Genomic DNA, 19,256 nt, shown 5'->3' with positions numbered 1-19,256 from the left:
TAGTAACCACTTTTCTGTTAACTGAGCACATATACATATATGCACAAAATGGCACATCTTTAGAAATTTTTTATGTATTTTAAGACAGTTGTCTTTCCAGTGTGATATTATGGGTCTCCTTGTCCCTTTAAAATGCAGATAAAATCTAACCTTAGGTATGGAAATTCAGCTTTCAGGGAAGACTTATTTTAGAATATGAGTGAAGAATTCAATATTCACTTTCTAGAAACCGTAATTAATCCTCATTAATGTGAAATTAATGTAGATGATTTGATTATGTGCTCGTGTGAGAAATTTGCCCCTTCTGTATTTCTCTGCTGAGTCTTATTAACTACTGACCTACTGAAAGATCCAAGTACAAATAATGCCATTTCAAAGATGAGTTGGCATAGGGAGTTATTTTTTTCCCTTTCCTAACAGCACATTATAATAGCAGTACTTCATCTTTCTGCTCTCATTCTTAATTATTTCTGACCCCACAGTCTTTTTGCTTACAAGAATACCTATTGATACTTACTGTGTTTGACTTAAAGCTGAGAAAAGTTAAAATTTATATTTATTAAATAATAATAAATTTAACATAAATAACAGAACTCTATTTCTTAAAAGCCATGGTCCCCAAAGCACAAAATGTTTTAGTGAAAACAGTGCCATTGTTTTATATTTTTGAAAATCTCTTTGGATACTTTTGGATGAGCTGGATTATTTTACCCGTCACTATGTTCGGTCTGTTGTGATGTCACATGTTATGTAGCCTCTAGAAAACTTAATGAGAGTGAGTTTAAAAGGTCAGTAACATCTAGGTATAATTATGAAAAAAATTTTGATCTTGAGAAATCTCTCAAAGGGTGTCAGGGACCAGGCTGTGGGTGTCCCTGGACCACACATTGAGAACCATTACATTATAACACTTTAGAGATATATATGGTGATTCAAAAAACAAACGAACGAACAAACAAACAAACCCCATTTTCAAGTTTCTCTGTGTATGAAAGTAACACTCATGAAACTAACTATTTGTGTGCTGGCAGAACTTAATAGGGAAATGGGGAAAGAGCTGGATTGAGCAAAGGTATACAACTAACTGACTGAAGTTTTTTGGTTTTGTCATCAAACAGCGTCATTCTAGTGTTGCCCTACTCACCTCAAACATTCTCAGTGCTCAAGCTTATTTTCCAGGTCACCTCACGAGTGAGATCCTCCCTCCCTCCAGTATTCCAGTAGCATAGAAAAAGAAAGTGTTATGGATGAAGGGAATGTATCCAGCGCCCCTCTCCTGTTTCTCCAGCTGGAAGGGAAGGAAAGGGAAATAAAATTTAATGAGTACTTTTACTATGTGCCAGGTGCTTTACATATGTTATTTCATTTCAATCCCAAAACAACCGTAGGAGTTATTTCTAGCCACATTTTGCACACAAATAGAGCAAAACTCAGAGGGGTTAAATAACAAGTCCAGAGCACTCAGCATTTAAGTGACAGAACCCGATCCGATTCAAAGTCTGTTACCAAGGCCTATACAACATTGTGCCTTGGTTTCTGCTTTGATTTTCTTCAGTTCCTGCAGATTGATAATGTGAATGGTAACATTTTGTTGGGCTCTGTGGTGGCATGATAATAAAACAGTTTGACCGCCTGGAGAAGTTTGTTCTTATGGGAGTAATTATCTTTGACAGATTATATTTTGTAAAGTCAAATAAATATATTTGTAAGAAAAGGGTTTTTTTTTTGTAATTTCTTCAGTTTTAGTTCTTTGAAAACAAAACAATTAATTTTCCATGTTTTACCATGGAGTGGAGGATTGCCTCTTTTTGTGTCCTCATTTCTGTCATATAGGTCAGCTAACTAGAGATAAGACTGGCTGGAGATGGGGAGGAGGGGGTGCAAGAAAGATGTCTTATAGTCCTCTAGGGATTGTCGAGGGAGGAACTATTCTCCTTGCTCCTCCTGTGGGTGCTCTGAAATGATTTAAGGCCCACAGAGAGTGAGTTGGTGGAATTTCAGAGCTTTCTCAAATTGGAGGTCCCAAAATATCCTGAAGTAAGGCTTAATGGAATTCCTACATATTGACTTGGTATTGCATAGCCTTACCTCTTACGTGTGTGTATGTAATTTTCCTGTAAAGTGTCTCATCTCTAGCAACATCGACCATCCCAACCTAAAAGTAACAAGGGGAAAAAAAAAAAAAACAACACAGGTAGATCTGTAAGTATTAAATCACTGTCACAAAGTTAGTCACATTAGAGGTGCAGCTGACCTGAGGGCAAGGAATATAAGAGAGAAGTCTAGCAGTATAAGAGAGGAGTCATCTTCATAACTGATAGTGGAGAAAAGGCCCACTTAAAAAGTACTGCCACCTGTAGTTGTCTGTTACAGGCAGTGCTGCCCCACTTGGCCACACTGACTGGTTAGCTGGTTAATGTGACAGGATAGAAATTACAACACACAAAAATACTTTCAACAAAAATGGTTGGAATTCTTTAAAGCGTTTGGGTACATGAAAGATCATCCAGAATTACTTGGAAAATGAGCATTCATGAAACTCCTTGATCTTGGATGTTATCAGATTAATATTTTTATTGTAGACTTATAGTGCATCTGATATATAATAAGGAAAGACTGCCCTAATTAGTCTTCATTTTTGAAATTTTCTTGGGCATTTACTTTTTAATGACTTTTTTTTCTTCCTGGGAAAATACAGTTAAAATTTTTAAAAATATGATTACATTTATTATGTATCTTTAATTGTGGTTTCCCAAAAACTTCCTGACTAAAAGACCTAAAGGAGACTGGAATATCCATTTTGAAACTTTGGAAGAAAATCAAAATCGATAATCTCTGTGGAAGAAAACCAAAGGTTACTAGTATTACAGTTCTCAAAATTTCTTGTTGTGAAGAAATAATAATAACTTGTTTTTAAGGAAATACTTTTTAAATTTATTAATTTGGTAAAAATTATTACACATTTTTCTCTTTCTACTGTATTGCTGAATATGAATTATCATGACAACATTATATTACTCTGAAAGATTCCTTGTAAGTTGAGTAGTGTTTCTTCCAACTCTACAGTCTGATTATCCTCCCTCGAAGATAATAAATGGGGTTCAGATGTGCCACATGTGAACTCTTGGTGTCATCTGGCTGTCATTCTCATGTCACATCTCTGCAGCTTCATGTGCAACACCCTTCTTAGAGTTTCCACTTGGTAAAGATACTTCTCTTTGTGAATGAAGGAGAACCTGAAGGAGAAATGGCCTACTTGACAAATTTTATTCAAGTAGCATAGATAGTGGCAGACTAAGAGGGGGAGCAAAAGCTTTGTTTTGTAGCTTCAAGTTTCTGTTAGGCACTTGAAATCCTGTCGTAAATCTGTGTCCTGGGGGTCCCCAAAGGGAAGGTGGAACTAAATGGATATGCCATAAAAAATTCATGATAACCTTCCCACACACACATGTAGGGAATAGGTATGAGGAGGATTTGTTCCCTGGCCAAACAGGCCAGGACTGACTGGTGGCAGCAGTGGTGGGAGGCAGTTTTCAGTTGACTGTATATACTGTAGCTTGGGCTACCCCAAAGGAGAATTGTCGCCTATATGGGATAAATGTGTCATCTCTGGACCGTTATAAGAAGTGGCCAAATGGCCATCGGTCGGTGGGATTGTGGGGAGTTCCTGTGTGGTTCTAAGTTTAAGCTACAAGGCCTCTGAGGCCTCTTGCCACTTGGTGATTTTTTTTCCCCTTGGCAGGGAGAGGGTGGGGAGGGAATGCACATGCATGTAGCTACCTAGACTGGTATGTGTGAGATTTGGTGGGTTTTGCTGTTCCACCAGCAGACACTGCTCATACACGTTGCTGTACTGGGGTATATGTGACGCATGCTACAGAAAGGAGTATTCATTTTTTAAAAATTTTCTGGTCAATGCCTATGAAAAGGGACGCCCCTCTGAGTTGCTCTAAGTTGGTTGAAGAAGGCTAGTGGCTGCCTGGAACAAAGGAGGAGGGAAGGCAAGAGTTTGTTGAGAAGAAAGCTGAGCTGGCCTACTCTGCTTGGGAAAGTTTATTTTTTTAAAGGAAGAAACCCACTGATGAAGAAAACCACTGATTAAGGAGATTTTTGTCCAGTATACCACAGATTCAGAGTAGAACAATGGTGGCTCATTAGTACTGTGACCTAACAATTTCCTGTAGATACGGTGGTGGTATACTGCAACAAGTGTTGTCATATGACTGTATAAAATACTTGAGATGTCTGTTGAATACCATTTGTTTTTTACCTATAAGATGCAGAGGGATGGGGAAGGGAGCAGTGGGGTTTGAGTGGTTCAAACGTTTTTACTTGAAAATAAAAGCTGTCATATGTTTTCTTTCCTCTGTCAATTACTATACATTTCAAAGGATTGGAGTATTTCATAGCATCTGAATGCAGAAGCTGAACTCTTCTCTCTTTCTCTCATACAGGTTTCCACTTAAGTGGCACAGTAACAGAACCTGCAATACAATCGGAGCCAGAAACCGTTTGCAACGTGGCCATCAGCTTTGATCGTTGCAAGATTACCTCAGTGACCTGCAGCTGTGGAAACAAGGACATATTTTATTGTGCCCATGTTGTGGCACTGTCTTTATACCGCATCCGCAAGCCAGATCAGGTCAAACTGCATCTTCCCATTTCAGAAACTCTCTTTCAAATGAATAGAGACCAACTACAAAAGTTTGTACAGTATTTGATCACAGTGCACCACACAGAAGTTTTGCCAACTGCTCAAAAATTAGCAGATGAAATTCTGTCCCAGAATTCAGAAATCAACCAGGTTCATGGTGAGTATAGACAGTCATTCCGTAGATTTCTTCTCTGGATTCTTTTTTGTTTATAAATTCAGTTCTTCATAAAAGTGAATGAAATGTGAATTAGGTTATCAGCATTGCTCTTAGGTTGTCGTGAGAGAATTTTAAGTATAGTTTTGCATCCAAAAACATTTCTTTTGAAGTGTTTCATGCATTCTACTAGATACCAAGCCTTTCATGGCTCAGAAAAATTTCTCATGTGTTAAAGCTTGACTCTTATACTTTTATATTTGGTAAACTTTCATCAAATACTAGACATTAGTTAAGGAAAACACTTATTTAATTCACCCATGTCAGCTGTTATCAGTAAAATGACTTGTACATGCTCAGAATATTTTTTTTCATATGCAACTTTTCAGGTACACCCACCACCTATTTCATATATTACATTAGTACAAGATACATAATGTTAATTATAGGTTACTGTGCTTTTAAAACATTTAGACATAGTTTTGTAAATATTTAAAAATGTGTTGAAGAATATAACAGTCTTAACTAAGCCAGTCACTCAGCCCTGTTGTTGTAGGTTTTCTTCAAAGTCATTACTTGATAGAGTAAACATAGGCATTTAAGGAAAGCAGTTGGAGATCATATCTTTTAAATTGTGTGATATAACATGCAGAAAAGTGCATAAAATGTGAATGTGCAGATTCAGAAGACGAACCAACACCCATACCAACGATAGAACATTCCTATCACTATCCAATAGAAATATAATGTATGCTGTATGTATAATTTAAAATATTCTCATAGCCTCATTAAAAAATTAATTTTAATATAGGTTTTATTTATCTCGGCATAGTAAAAATATTGATTCAACATATTCATATTAGTATCACAATATTCATAAATATCAATTCAACGAAAATATTGGTGTATTTTACCTTTTTTTTATATTAAGCCTTTGAAATCCGGTATCTGTTTTACACTTAAAGCACATCTCAAATCACACTATTGCCACATTGCAAGTGCTCAATAGCCATATTTGTGGGTCTTGTTTTGAATAGTGCTGTGAGCATTCTTCTATAAGTCTCTTGATATCGTAAGATATTTTTCACATGGTTTTTATGTCAGAGGAAAATCCACGTAGCCATATTTCTTCTAGTGTTCCCCATATCAGACTTGGATTTATTAAAGTAGCTATCATAGGGTATGTAAAGCATTTTACTAGGTGGAGTCCACCAGTGTTAAATAACAGGATTGTAAACAACTCTGCCACGAAAGTACCTTGGACCTACCAAAAGCACATGCACTCAAGAACTTTTTCAAGTATGTTTTCAGCTCTGTCATGTCTTATTGTCTCAACCTTGTTGCCTTGTGAAAATTCAAGCCAGGTCACAATCATTACCGAGATTTCTCAGGAGCCTATTTGTGGCTTCTTACTAACTTGTTCATTGGCAGCAAAAGAATAGGATATACCATTTCTTCCAATTTCTATGCATTCTCTTTTTTTCCTTTTTTTCTTAATTCACATAACCTGTTAGCACCACTTTGTTTTTTAAGTTTTAGAGGTCCACATCAACAGTCATTTTTACTCAGCATTTGTCTTGATCTGAAGAATACCAGCCCTCAAAGTTCTTTATCCAAAAGCTTTTAATAAAATCTATTTCTGTGTTGAAATAGCGGGACTGAGGAAACAATGTAAAGTTGGATGCAGAATGCGTTTACATGATATTCTATTTCTTTCAGTTTCTAAAATTGGAGGAAAATTATATCTAAGAAAGTATCAAGGACAGAATACAGGTTAGCTTTAGACTCAATGTGATTTTCAGATAACTTTTGAATGAGGACAGCTTCACACAAGCAGTGAACTTGAGCAGTTTATCCTGCCAGCTTTCTCTCCACTTAATTTATCATCAGATTTGCTCCCAGCCTGGAAATGGGCCAATTACATGAACTGTCTTCCTGCCTTCCATTCTGTTGTGACAATTGGTAAAGAAGAGAGGTAGGAAGCAGGCCATGACTTTAAATGATGAAATGGGAAATCTGCTCCCTGGAGGGTCTCATTTTAGCTGTTAGATTGATGACTTAGTAGGGAGTGGAATTAAAAATGTTTTCGGTTATTTAAATACGTGGTCTCACCTGCTTCCAAACATCTATACATACAGCATTTTTTAAAGCAGTACTTTTTATATGGCTTTGCAGGTGTAGTCTTGAATATGAATATTGAGAAGGGTTAATTCTTCTTGTAAGGAAAAGCATCCCTTTTTGCTAGATAAATAACAGGATAGGATTTAGATTTGATTCTCTTAGTAGACATCTTAAAGACAATGAGGTTTAGCTTATTCACATCTTTTTAGAAGAAGGTCATAATTTATAAGTAAATGAAACTATGTTGGTTTTTCCTTTTCCTAGTGAACTTATCCTAATGCTTCTTAAAATTTTATTGTCTTCAATTATTTTGAAATATTTTTTAAAGAATTTTATTCTTAGGAATTAAAAGCTTCTTCAAGTCTCTTTCAGGCACATTGTTCCTCATAATTTCCTTGTAAGTTAGGCATTGAAAATTTGTAATTGCAATAGTGTCTAGATGAAGAAATTGAGAATGGGTTAGTGACTTATCCATGGTCACAGATTCAACATTTCATTGTTTTTTATAAAATTTCCCACACAATTTTAATTAGAGTATAAAATTAACCATTGTATGCTAAATAGTGGCTGTAAGTTAATGTTAATGGCCCTCCAAAGAGAATGCCAGTATGCCAGTTATAGTTCTGCATTTTTTAATCAAAATTGTTTGCTCTACATTTTATATTCTAATAAAACTTTCTATCTTCCATGTTCTTTAAAAGAGGCTGGTGTCTTTGCTAAGTTCTTATCTAGAAATTTACTGATTTTTAAGTGCTAACTCACTCTCTTAGTTAATTCAGCTCAGCCTTTTCTGGTCTTTATACTTTCTATTAAAGGAGATCCATTATAGATTGGTGAATTGTGGCATAGGGACAGAACATTGACTTGAAATTTGGGGCCTAGCATCCAGTATTGTATCTATTACCTATGTGACCTTAGGTGAGACTCATTTTTTCTCATTTAAAATGCTCATTATCTTCTCTAACAGCTTCAGAAAAACTTTAATGATATAATGTATACACGTATAATAATAATAAAAATAAAGTAACTGAGTTCATCTCCTGTTGGGGTTTCTGTAAGTACACATTGTTAAGAAGAGAGAAGAAACCAATTTGGGGATGGACAATGTTAAAGTTGAAAGTCAGCTTGCTTTTCTCTGACTTTGTCACATATTTCTTGTTCTTCTACTTTCTCTCTTGTACTCTTAGTGACCTCTTTATGGGGTACCATATAACTGAGTAGACTACAGTAAAGAGGGACGGACTGAGAGGAAGCTGTGACATTGGTCCCAACTTGGAACAGAGGGAAAGAGGAGTCATTTCAGTGGCTCTTTTACTGCCAGAGCCTAACCAAGTTACTCACTTGACTGCCATGTACCCAGTGATACCATCTCAGCCAACTGGATGTAGAAGGGATATATTCAAATGTCAGATGGGTTTGACACATGACATCTAAGATCTCTTCTGCCTCTGATTCTGTGACTCTCTGGTGGTGATATTTCTGCAGAAGACCCAGAAGGCACATAGGACCCATACTGCAAAGGTGTACCTCCTATACTTCTACCCAGGTGTGCACCTGTTGTTCTTTGATCAGACATTTCAGTTTGTTTGAGTATAGTTCTTCTAAAACCAACACCATAAATTCCATTCATGCTTACCTTCCCTGCTTACTTAGCTTCCAAATGCCTCTGTGTCCCCCTCCATCTTATATATCATATATCAGTCCATTCATGCTCCCCTAGATATTACCAAATAAGCAAACCTACTCAGCAATCCCATGTTCACTGTGTAGCTTGTGTTTACTTTATTGTAAACTCCATCAGGGCTGGAACTGTGACCTGTGTATCTTGGTAGCCTCTCTAAGGACAATGCGTAAAAAGAAACACAAGCAATATGTTAAACAAAAAGTAATATTGTTATTTTTTCATTTCATTTTATTCTTACTAGGAACTTGGAGATTTATTTTTATACACATACATGTTCCAAATCTACCAGGGAGAGTTAGAGTCGTTCGATGGAGACCTCATGTCACATCTTTCTTCTTTTTGTTTCCTTGTAGATGGTCATGTTCATTGTAATTGGACTTGCATTAGCAACCAGTTATTGAAAATATCTTAAGGAGATAATTTGGTTAGTAAAAGCATATCTTTTCTATTATAGAAAACTGGCATTGACAGTTGATTAAACAAAGGTGTGCTCTACTGGTGATCAATTTAATTAGCAAATACATTCTATAGGAAGAAATTAAAGTTGCTTTAAATGTTATCTCAGAGTACGTAGTGTGAAACTTAAAAGAAAATTGAAAAAATAAGACTGTTGGAAAGATTTACAGCAGTATAGAAGTGAACACAAAAAGACAAGTCCTCATTGGCTCCCCACCCCCAATGGCTTACTCTTTTAGTCTCCAGTAGCCCCTTATTCCCTCAAGACAACCGTTGCTGGGTGTGGTTTATATTCCTTGAAGCAGTTTTCTTTTTGTAACTTTTAAAAAACAAGTTAGAAAACTTTTTCCTGCAGTTTGCTTTTTTCTCTTAATATATCACAATATCTTTTTACATTAATACAAATAGGACAAGTAGATCTATTACTGTTTTAAATGTTGTATAGTATTCCACAGTATGGATATATTTAACCATTAAGCTACTGAATGATTTTGAAGTTGTTTCCACTTTTTTCCTACTATATGCAGCCCTACTGTGACCATCCTTTTGTGTGTGTGTGTGTGTGTGTGTGTATTTGTGCAAGTAATTTTGAATAATAGATTCTTAGTAGTAGAAATGCCAGAATAAGTGGTATATGCATTTTGAGTTTTGTAATTACCACCAAATTTTCCTCCAGAAATTACGTTTTACTCTTAAGTTTTAGCTGAAACTTGATGTTTTCATAATGATTTAAATTTTTTTTTTAATCGACGGAATATATGATCACGTACAGGTGATACTATTTTTTCCCTTCACATGAAAAAATATTTCACTTTACCAAAAAAGAAATAATCTTAGAATTTATGTCACTTAATTTGGAGGAATCACATTTTTCTAACTTGAGTTATTTGCTAGGGTAATGCAGAGACAGCCAAGTTACTTTTTAGCCCAATACCCTTTATCTTTTTATTTTCACCTCCAAATCTGGCCTTCCTTCACACTCTAGTAAGCCTTGACACAGCCTCAGCTTTTCTAATTTACAAAGGATTCTACCAGCTATCAGCAGTTTCCTCACTATCTCTCTCTCTTTTAACTGACACTAAGTCTCTCCATGTTAGCTAGATGAGTTTATTATTCCCATCTTCCTTACACGTGCACTTCTCACTGTAAGATTATTCAGAGTCTTTAAGAACTTGGAAGTTAGATAGCCTAAGTTAGAATACTGGCCCCTTTGCTTTTCAACTCTGTTATTGGCGGCAAGTAACTAAATCTCTTCAGGGCTCAGTTTTCTTCTTTGTAAAATGAGGACAATAAAGAGTGCCTATTTGATATGGTCAGGAGGGTTAGAGGAGTACATATGAGTAGCTCTTACCAACCACCATCATTGTGATGTGGAAATTAGCATGTGCTTTCATAGACAGTAGTAGATAGTTAAGGAAAATATTGGTGAACCAGATATTTAAAAACATCTTTTAAAATAATCTGAGCAAACTATTCTTGAAGATTGTAAGCATTATAGATCTCTTTTAATAAATTTGAAGGGTTGGATTATGTAAAAATGAGACTTTCTGAGAATGTTGCATTTAAATATTTCTTTCTCTGTACCAGGTAATCGTTAATGCATTTATTAGCTAAGTAATGGAAAATGACTTACCTGTTATATACGCTATGTTTATACTCTATTTTTCAACTAGCATTGGAGAATGTACAAATACTTTATATTTGTATTAAATACATGATTATTTCTATACATAAATAAGTATATTGTTGAACTTCTGAAGTAAATTTAATGAATAATAAGAGATGAGTAATAAAGTCAGATAAGGGGAAAATAATAGAGGAGGGACTATAAACCCTGACAGGCCTATTCGAGTTCCCTGAGGTATATGCTGATTACAGTGCTACTTATTTACTTCCTTGGCATTTAGCTGAAGGGAAGGTGGCTTGTTGAGGGAGCAGAGCCTGGTGCGTGCCAGGGCTCCCTCTGTCATAAGCCTCCATGATAAAGAAAATCGGTCCTCAAACAGTTCGTGGAGAGGATACCACACTGTTTCATGGTAGTAGGATTATATGGACTGGGCATTGAGAATAGAAGATGATGAAGGATCTGGCCGTTTCAGCTACCACGAAATTGTAAATTAAAATGGCATTAGTCACTACCTTTAAATGAGGACTTAATTAAGAATAAAATTTAAATCTTTTTGCAAGCAAGTATTTATTCAGTGTACATTATTTTTTCAGCGGTCTTCTAGTTCTTGTCATCTCTAAAGAAAGACTGTTTTTTGAGTCTGAGTCACTGAAGTTTGCTGCCTGGCCTCTTTCTCATTGCCAGTAGTTGATGTCAGTATTTTGCCTTCAGCTTGTAAGACAGGTGTACCCATACCTTTGTAAGCCACAGGCTTCTTATTTCCTAAGTTTTAACAGCAGGCACTAAAATTGTAGGAGACAGCTTTCTTCAATAGATTCCCCCAAAAGAGGCCAAATTAATCACCTGTGCAGTGTAGACATCTGCTGTCTACATTCTGCCTGTATAGACTGAATTTGACAATTTAATTTTAACCAGAAAGAACACCGCTATGTAAATGTAAATAGTTAAAGCATTGTTTGGACAACAGTGTTACTACTGAAGCTGTTAGGCCACAGTTAAGATGAAGCTGTAAATTAAAAAGCCTTTCGCTTCTTTCTTCAAGTTCATTTTTTAGCAGAGTAAAAGGAGAAGAGGCAGCATGAAGTTACCCATTAGAACCCAGAGCTGTGGATAAGTCCACATACCAAACAGCATAAGCCAGTGTAAAATTTACAGGATGATATGGTGTTGCCTAATGCTTAGAAGCAACTGTTTCCGTGTCATGAGACAGATATCAGTATGTCGTTTAGTATCCTAGAGAGGCCTTCTTTTTTTTTAATTATTTTATATTAGTTTCAGGTATACAGTACATTGGTTCCACATTTATATAGTTTACAAGGTGATCCCCCTGTTACTCCAACACCCATCTGGCTCTGCACACAGCCATTACAGTACTATTGACTATATTCCCTATGCTATACTCCCCATCCCCATGACTATTTTGTAACTACCAATTTGTACTTCTTAGTCCCTTTGCCTTTTTCACCCAGCTCTTCAACCTCCCTCTCCCCCCAGCAATCACCAGGTTGTACTCTATCTGTGATGGAGGGGCCTCTGTTTGATGCCTCAGGACCCTGAATACTTTTCAATATGAAGATCCAGAATATGCCACCATGTTTAACATTCTCTCCAAATACAGAATTGCCCCTCCAGCCCCAACCTCCTATTTTTATCCTTGGGAAAGATTCTGATTCAGTAGGTCTAAGTTGGTGCCTAAATATCTATTTTTCACAGTGTGCCTCAGATATTGTATATACTTTTAATTTTGAGAAGTACTGGGGTAAAGGAATTTTGATTTGGGGATAGATCAAACCTAAATCAGAACTAATTCAAGAAGCAGGCAGGAGAAGCAAAGATTTGACTGTGGTTCTAATGCCCATGAATTCTCCCTTCCTCTCCATCTTTGGTATTACTTAACCCGGATGGGGAGGGGAAATCAAATTCGCACTCCCTAGCAGGGAAAGAGAGACAATTAAACTGTTTCACTTTTTTCAACAGATAATTTCACTTTCCCTGAAGGCTAGAAACCTTGAAGAATAAGCTTTGGTAATAAAATGCTCACAAAGATTAATTATACAGCTGTAAAAGTTACAGCATTTATAATTATAAATAAGGATAAAAAATATGATAGGTTTTAATAAAACACTTTAAATTGACCATTTAATTTACATATACAGATTCTGGTTCCTGCCCAACTGGGAGAATATCTTAATAGCAAATGTATAAATACGTGAATTATGTTTTTCTCTGCATACCTTTCTTAAAGCTAAATGCTGAGAAGTTTTTCTTTGATTACAGATAGCCATTAACAAGTAAAAGCAAATTTTGCAAATATACATTTTATGCAAGGCTTAGGCAATACTTTAATGCTTATAATCAAGACATATTAGGGTTTAGATAGTTAAACTTTAGCATTAAAATTTAATAAATGAATTTGCTCTTTTAGGGGGATTTTTGTCATCGTAGATGTTTAATTTTCAAGTCTGTAACATATAGTACACATGTCTTATTCCTAAAAGGTTGAGTCGTGTTTAGAGTAAATTTGTTTTATTTATCAACTAATTATCTTTGCTTGCATTATTATGACTTAAGTGAGAAGATATTTTCTACGTAGAAAGAGCTACATGAGATTTCTAATTTTCATTTCCTTGTTAATTTTGTATTCCTGCATTATAGAATTTTATGGTTGAGGAAACGGAGACCTGAAGGAGTTTAAGTTATTTGCTGGAGGACACAGTTTTTCCAAACTACATAGAACCGAAGTCTTCTAAATTCTAATCCAGAATTAGGCACCCCACACATCATATTGTCTCTATTTATGTGTAGACTTTATTAGCTTATTTGCAAAAAATTTATCTGTGGGCCATTTTCCCTTTTTATTGCCTCCTCCCTTCCCCATATACTCAAATAAGTTAATTCTAAAACTACTTCTTCCACCCCCCCCCTCCAAAAAACAAAACTTGATTTTCTTAAAAAACTTAAGAAAAACAATTTATGTATTTATACATTTGCTATTAGATATCTTTCTATCTGGACAAGAATAAAAATATGTATATAGATTAAATGATTCATTAAAGAAATTTTGAGATCTATCTTGTATTTTTAAAATGTGATTATATTTTAAAACCTATTAAATTTTAAGGAAAAATTAATTGTGTAACTCAAGTCAAATAAAGGTGATTCCTGGATTATTTTTTCTAGCACTTCTGTCTCTTAGTATGAAAAAAAAACAAAGGTTAAGTATGTCCTAAAGTTTGGGGAGAGTGTCTGAATGTCAACCCATTTGCCACTTCAAGCCAAGAAGATAACTGAGATTTTCTCTAAACTGAATTCAAATCTACTTAAAATATTTGGATATTTCTGTGGCAGACAGAAACTCTAGGTCTCACTAGGCTCTGACCGAAGCACAGAAAGGTAGCATGCCTCAGCCACACCGCAGGATAGTCAGTCCCTGTCTGTGTCCTCTGTAGCGGGACTCCTTAGAGATCTTGGCCTTCAGTGCCCAACAGAGAACAACTGTAAAAATCACAAAAGTTGACAGAAATAACCACAGTGAGGATAGAAATCACATTTATTTAGCTCAGTTCATCAGGAGGAACAGTAAGAGTTGCATAATCAGTAGCTTGTCAGAGTTTTCCCTAAGAAGATCAAGAGGGACGTGTCACATTTCCTAGGAGGATTTAAAAAAAGATATAGGGAAGAACTTAAGTATAAAAGTTGTCACCCTGTAGTTTAGTTGTTTTGAAAGTCTCTCGATGAGCTTAGGTGAAGACTTCATCCCTAGCTTTGTGCATGTGTGCGTACGTTTCCCTCTCTGTGTGTCTGTCTTTTCCTAGAATCGGGGATTGGCTGAATTAGGCCCTCTGAATCCCTGTGGGGTACAGTTGTAGCCCTAGTAGTTAACTCTTCACAATGTTGCTGTGCCTGTACAAGAGAAACATCCTAACAAATGCCTATGAACATCCCAGTACCTTTCCATAAATTTATCTTTGATTTACAGTTCATAACCCTTGCCTCTAGAATTCAAACTTTAGCTCCAAGGTTCTGGGATATAGTCTTCCGCAGGGGAGAGAATCAAGAGACTGGATTTGGCAGTGTGGCTGCAGATAGGTCATAAGTATTCCGAACCTGGTTTCTTCTCCTTCCATAGAGTGGGGATTGTGATGTATACTCACTTCCAGGGGACATTGTGGGAAGAAAATGAGATAATGTATGTGAGAATGCTTTAGTGTGGCTCTTTTTTGGTAGGAATCCTCAGAGGCCAGGGATGTATGCATGCCTTTCTCCTTCCGCTTGTCACTCCTTCCTCCCAATACTTGATTAAAAATATCTATCATCTTCACTGTTCTCTTATACATTTTTATATATATTTTCTGTGTTTCCAGAATTTTAAAGGTATGAAAAGGTGTACGTAGTGAGGAGCCACCTTCCCTCATGTAACTAGGTTACCCGTGCTAAACATTTTTTCAAGATATTTTATACATGTATATGGAAATGTTAACTCATAAGCTCTTTTTAAAAACCTTACTATTTACACAAAAATGTGGTGTACTCTGTGTACTTTTCTTCACCTTGATTTTTTTTTTCAATCAACAGTGTATCATGAATATCTTTCCATTGTGCTAATAGAGAATCTCCACACTTATTTTCATGGCTGCATAATATTCCATGGTAGGAATGTTGAAATTGATGTACATCAGGACAAAACATCTTTTACTATCTAGAATATTCCATTCTTTCACTTTTTATAACCTTATCATGAATTCCCATTCATTACTCTTGGGGGTGGCGGGGACCAAGTTCCTCGCTTGCTAAGGCTCTCAGGATCTGGCCCTTCTATTCTCCAGGATTGTTTTGTTATTGCTTTTTCCCTCATCCTCTACTTTAGTGTCCCATGGACTGAACTATCTCATATTTTGTCACCATGTGGTGTCCCTTCCCACTTGAGACCTCAGCCTAAGCCCTTACTCCCACATAGAGACCCATTCCTTCCTTTTCCTGCCTTCAGTTAACTTCTAATCTTAGCTCAGATTCGATTTCCTCAATGTCCACTTCTCCTGACATTCCACGGCCAGGTCAGAGCTCTCTGATAGTCTCTCCCGGCACCTTATTCTCTTCCTTTGAGCAGTTATTACCACTTATATGTTTATACGTGACTATTAGATTAGTATTTATCTCACACACTAAAAAGTGTTAGTGTTTCTTACATAGTAGGTTGCAACCCAATAATGGTTATGAAATCCATTTTAAAAATGATGACAAGCCCTTCTAAAAAATGAAATAGAAGATATCAGACCTCTTCACTTAGAGTATTTTTCTTCATCATACCTTGTTTCAGATTAATAGATAGACGTGATCATATAAGCATCCAGACACACAGGTGTATTGGGCATGATAAAAATTGTATTTTTTATTGTGAGTCTTAGTCAAAATAGTTTGAAAGCCATTGAACTAGATGGTAAATTCTGTGAGGACAGGAATTCTGTTTTGTAAACTGTTCTATCTCTACATCTAGCAGAGGACATCAGTAAATATGTTGGCTGAATGAATGTGCACCTTTTCAGGGAGGTTTACAGACCCAGTAACTAGCTCCTAGGGAATGAAGGACCCTGGTTCTAAGCAGATGTTAATCATTATTTCCTTGACCAATTGAGTCTACATTAGATCATTAGAATAAAAGTAATATAAAACAATACCTACAAATGTATCTTTTTAAGGAATGAACATTATTGATGAAGGTTCTTAGGTTTAATTTTTTTTTTTTTTTTTGTATTACTTAATGAATCTCAGGCCTTACATAGGGCTTATTACATAGCTGTTATCTTTTGTGTCTACTTCAGCAATAAAATATTTACGCACTTTGGCAAGGTGATACGAAAACCTGGTTGAGTACAACAGCTGCACTGCCTGTTCCCATGTGGCTTGATTTCCCTTTTTAATCTTCAGTTTTCTGCAACTAAAGACTTATGTCAGCATGTAGTTTATATAGTAGTAGATAATGTTGAGAGCTTCTTGAATTAACATAGTAAAGAGTGACATATCTGCTGAATTTACTTGGTTTCATATTTTCCTAATGTCTCTGAAAACATTTAAATAACATGTCTTACACAGTAGAGCTTTAGAAACGTCATATTTGTACAGTGAGACAGTTTTGTGATTTTTTTTTTTCTTTTTTTTGAAAGAACCTGTAAATTCAGCTCAAAGGTATGGTGTCCGATCTTAAAAAATGGAAGTATTTCAGTTTTAAAGTAATCTCCATTTTGGCTTAGCACAAATCAGGAAAGTCCTGGAAATAAAAGAATGATTCTTATATTTATTTTCAGTCATAAATTTATATATATAATTGAAATTGAGATTGGGTTCAAAGTGTTTAGGCAAAAACTACAGAATCTTAATTCTTTTCAAGTTTATTATCAGAGCCTTTCTAGCACAGAGTTCTTATCTAGCATATGTGTTTTTTCTTTTTATTTCTAGGTGCTCCTGATCCAACAGCAGGTGCTAGTATAGATGATGAAAACTGCTGGCACTTAGATGAAGAGCAGGTTCAAGAACAGGTTAAATTGTTTCTTTCCCAGGGCGGGTACCACGGATCAGGGAAGCAGCTTAATTTGCTCTTTGCAAAGGTATGATTGTTTATTTTAAAATAAATATTCTAAATATATGCATATAGAAAAAAGTATCTTTATATGATCATGTTTACTATAGGGTAAAGACTTTCTTTAATTAAAAATATTTTTTAATGGTGTCTAAGGTTAATCAATAAGGATCTTCTGTGTTGTAACACAACCCTTAATTTGCTTAAGTGTTCTTAGATGTAGGGCATTTTTGTCTCTCCGTTTCTATTAATAAAATGGTGACAATTTATACAATTTTGAAAAAATTTTCAGTACCAAAAACAATATAAATAACAATGTTATTAAAATGCCCTCATTTCAAGTTTTTCTCTTTTTTTAGTTAATTTCCCAAGTAGAACATAACCTTGAATACAGCCCTAAAAAGATGCTTTATATATTTAATCTAATGTCAATCTTTAAATTTGCTTCAAAAGCATAGACTTTGGAGACACGCAGACCTGGATTTAAATCTAAGTTCTAAATCTTATTAGGTGTGTGAACCTTGGAAAGTTATTTAAGTCAGTTTCCTCATCTTTAAAATTAGCTCCTAAAAGCATTATCTCTTCAAGTTGTCGTGATCATGGTACAAAATGATAATGTTGTCTAAAATGTAGTGGGCCTTGGTAAATGTTAATTTCATCAACAAAATTTGATTGGCCTAAGAGACAAAGTTAACTTCATTTTAAGCTATATGTGAGCAGAAGCTGTATCTGTTGCTTCGCATAAAACTTTTAGTACTATAAATACAATTATAAATACTGAATAAAATGCTTTTTTAGTAGTATTAAATCAGTGTCTTTTCATTGGGAAATTTTTTTTAGTTTAGGAGAAATAAACTCTGTTACTTGTTATGGCAGAAAATAATGTATTCTGATTCATCAGTACCCTCTTAATATTTACCTATATACCATACATAGATTGCCAGTTTTCCAAGATTTAGATTACAACGAAATACATTTAACTCTAAAACTACTTCACACATGATCTAACCATTCTTTGATAACTCATAGACATTTCAAACTACTGCAATGCCTCAGAATCAATAGTCTGAAAATTACCATTAGGCTATAGATGTCCTACTTGAGTGTTGGTTAATAATTCTGGTTTATATGCTTAATAATAAAGTGTTTATTTTCATTGCTATGTCTAGCTGAGTATTAGGTTGTAGAAATTTATTTGAAAAGTAAACATTAAATTAAATTCGTAGTGGTAATATTAAAGACACACAGGAAAGTATTTCATAGTTCTCATGGCAGCAGAGAGTAAGTACATTGTGGCCTAGTGGAAAAAATGTGAAAGAGGTATTAGATCAGCTGGCAGTTGCTATTTTTATCCCTATATATGATGTATACATTATATATGCTATAAGAAGTAATAGTAACATCTAATTTTGGAAACGGCATAACTTTTAGAGTTAACTAGGGTTAAGACAGATCTGGGTTCTGATCCCAGTTGTTCCTCATCCTTTGGGCAAGTTACTTGACTTCTCTGAGGCATGGTTTTTTAATTCATAAAATGGGGATTATAATCTGGTCTGCTTTATTTGGTATAAAGATTAATGGTAAGTATAAATGTAAAACTCTTTTTAGCACAATGTCCAATAAATGGAAAGTGCCTTTCTTCATCTTGGTCGTCATCTTTTCATGACTTTAGTGCTTCCATATTGGTGATAAATTTTATTTTAAGATTACTGAAATAACCTTCCTGGAAGCATAACCCTTGTGATGCAGCATAGAAGTACTTTTGAGTTCTGTACAAGGTTCATGTTCTAAAGCCTGTGAGGGGGTTCCATCAGCTGCCAGGGTGTACAAGCCTGAGACAAGATCTGTTGATCCTGGAGGTTTGAGTTGCTTTATTGGAGATCCGCCATTTCTTCCTTTAATTTGCCTTTCACATAGAGAGAATCTTGAGTTAATGGACTCACCTCTCCTTTCCCACTGCTCTAGTAATTCCTACAGGGAGAACTG

At 35.4% G+C, this 19,256-nt stretch overlaps 1 protein-coding gene across 1 annotated transcript in view; it reads left to right on the top strand.

Annotated features, from left to right (window-relative positions):
* Positions 1–19,256, top strand: part of ZSWIM6 (zinc finger SWIM-type containing 6) — a 167,372-nt gene that overhangs the window by 99,182 nt on the left and 48,934 nt on the right. Inside the window, exons 2-3 of the mRNA XM_016137048.2 lie at positions 4,455–4,811; positions 17,150–17,298. Coding sequence (XP_015992534.2) covers positions 4,455–4,811; positions 17,150–17,298 — 506 coding nt within the window. The remainder of the gene's footprint in view (positions 1–4,454; positions 4,812–17,149; positions 17,299–19,256) is intronic.

Source organism: Rousettus aegyptiacus, unplaced genomic scaffold (assembly GCF_014176215.1).
Source record: "Rousettus aegyptiacus isolate mRouAeg1 unplaced genomic scaffold, mRouAeg1.p scaffold_m13_p_8, whole genome shotgun sequence".
NCBI lineage: Eukaryota > Metazoa > Chordata > Mammalia > Chiroptera > Pteropodidae > Rousettus > Rousettus aegyptiacus.
This window is presented reverse-complemented; position numbering and strand designations above follow the sequence as displayed.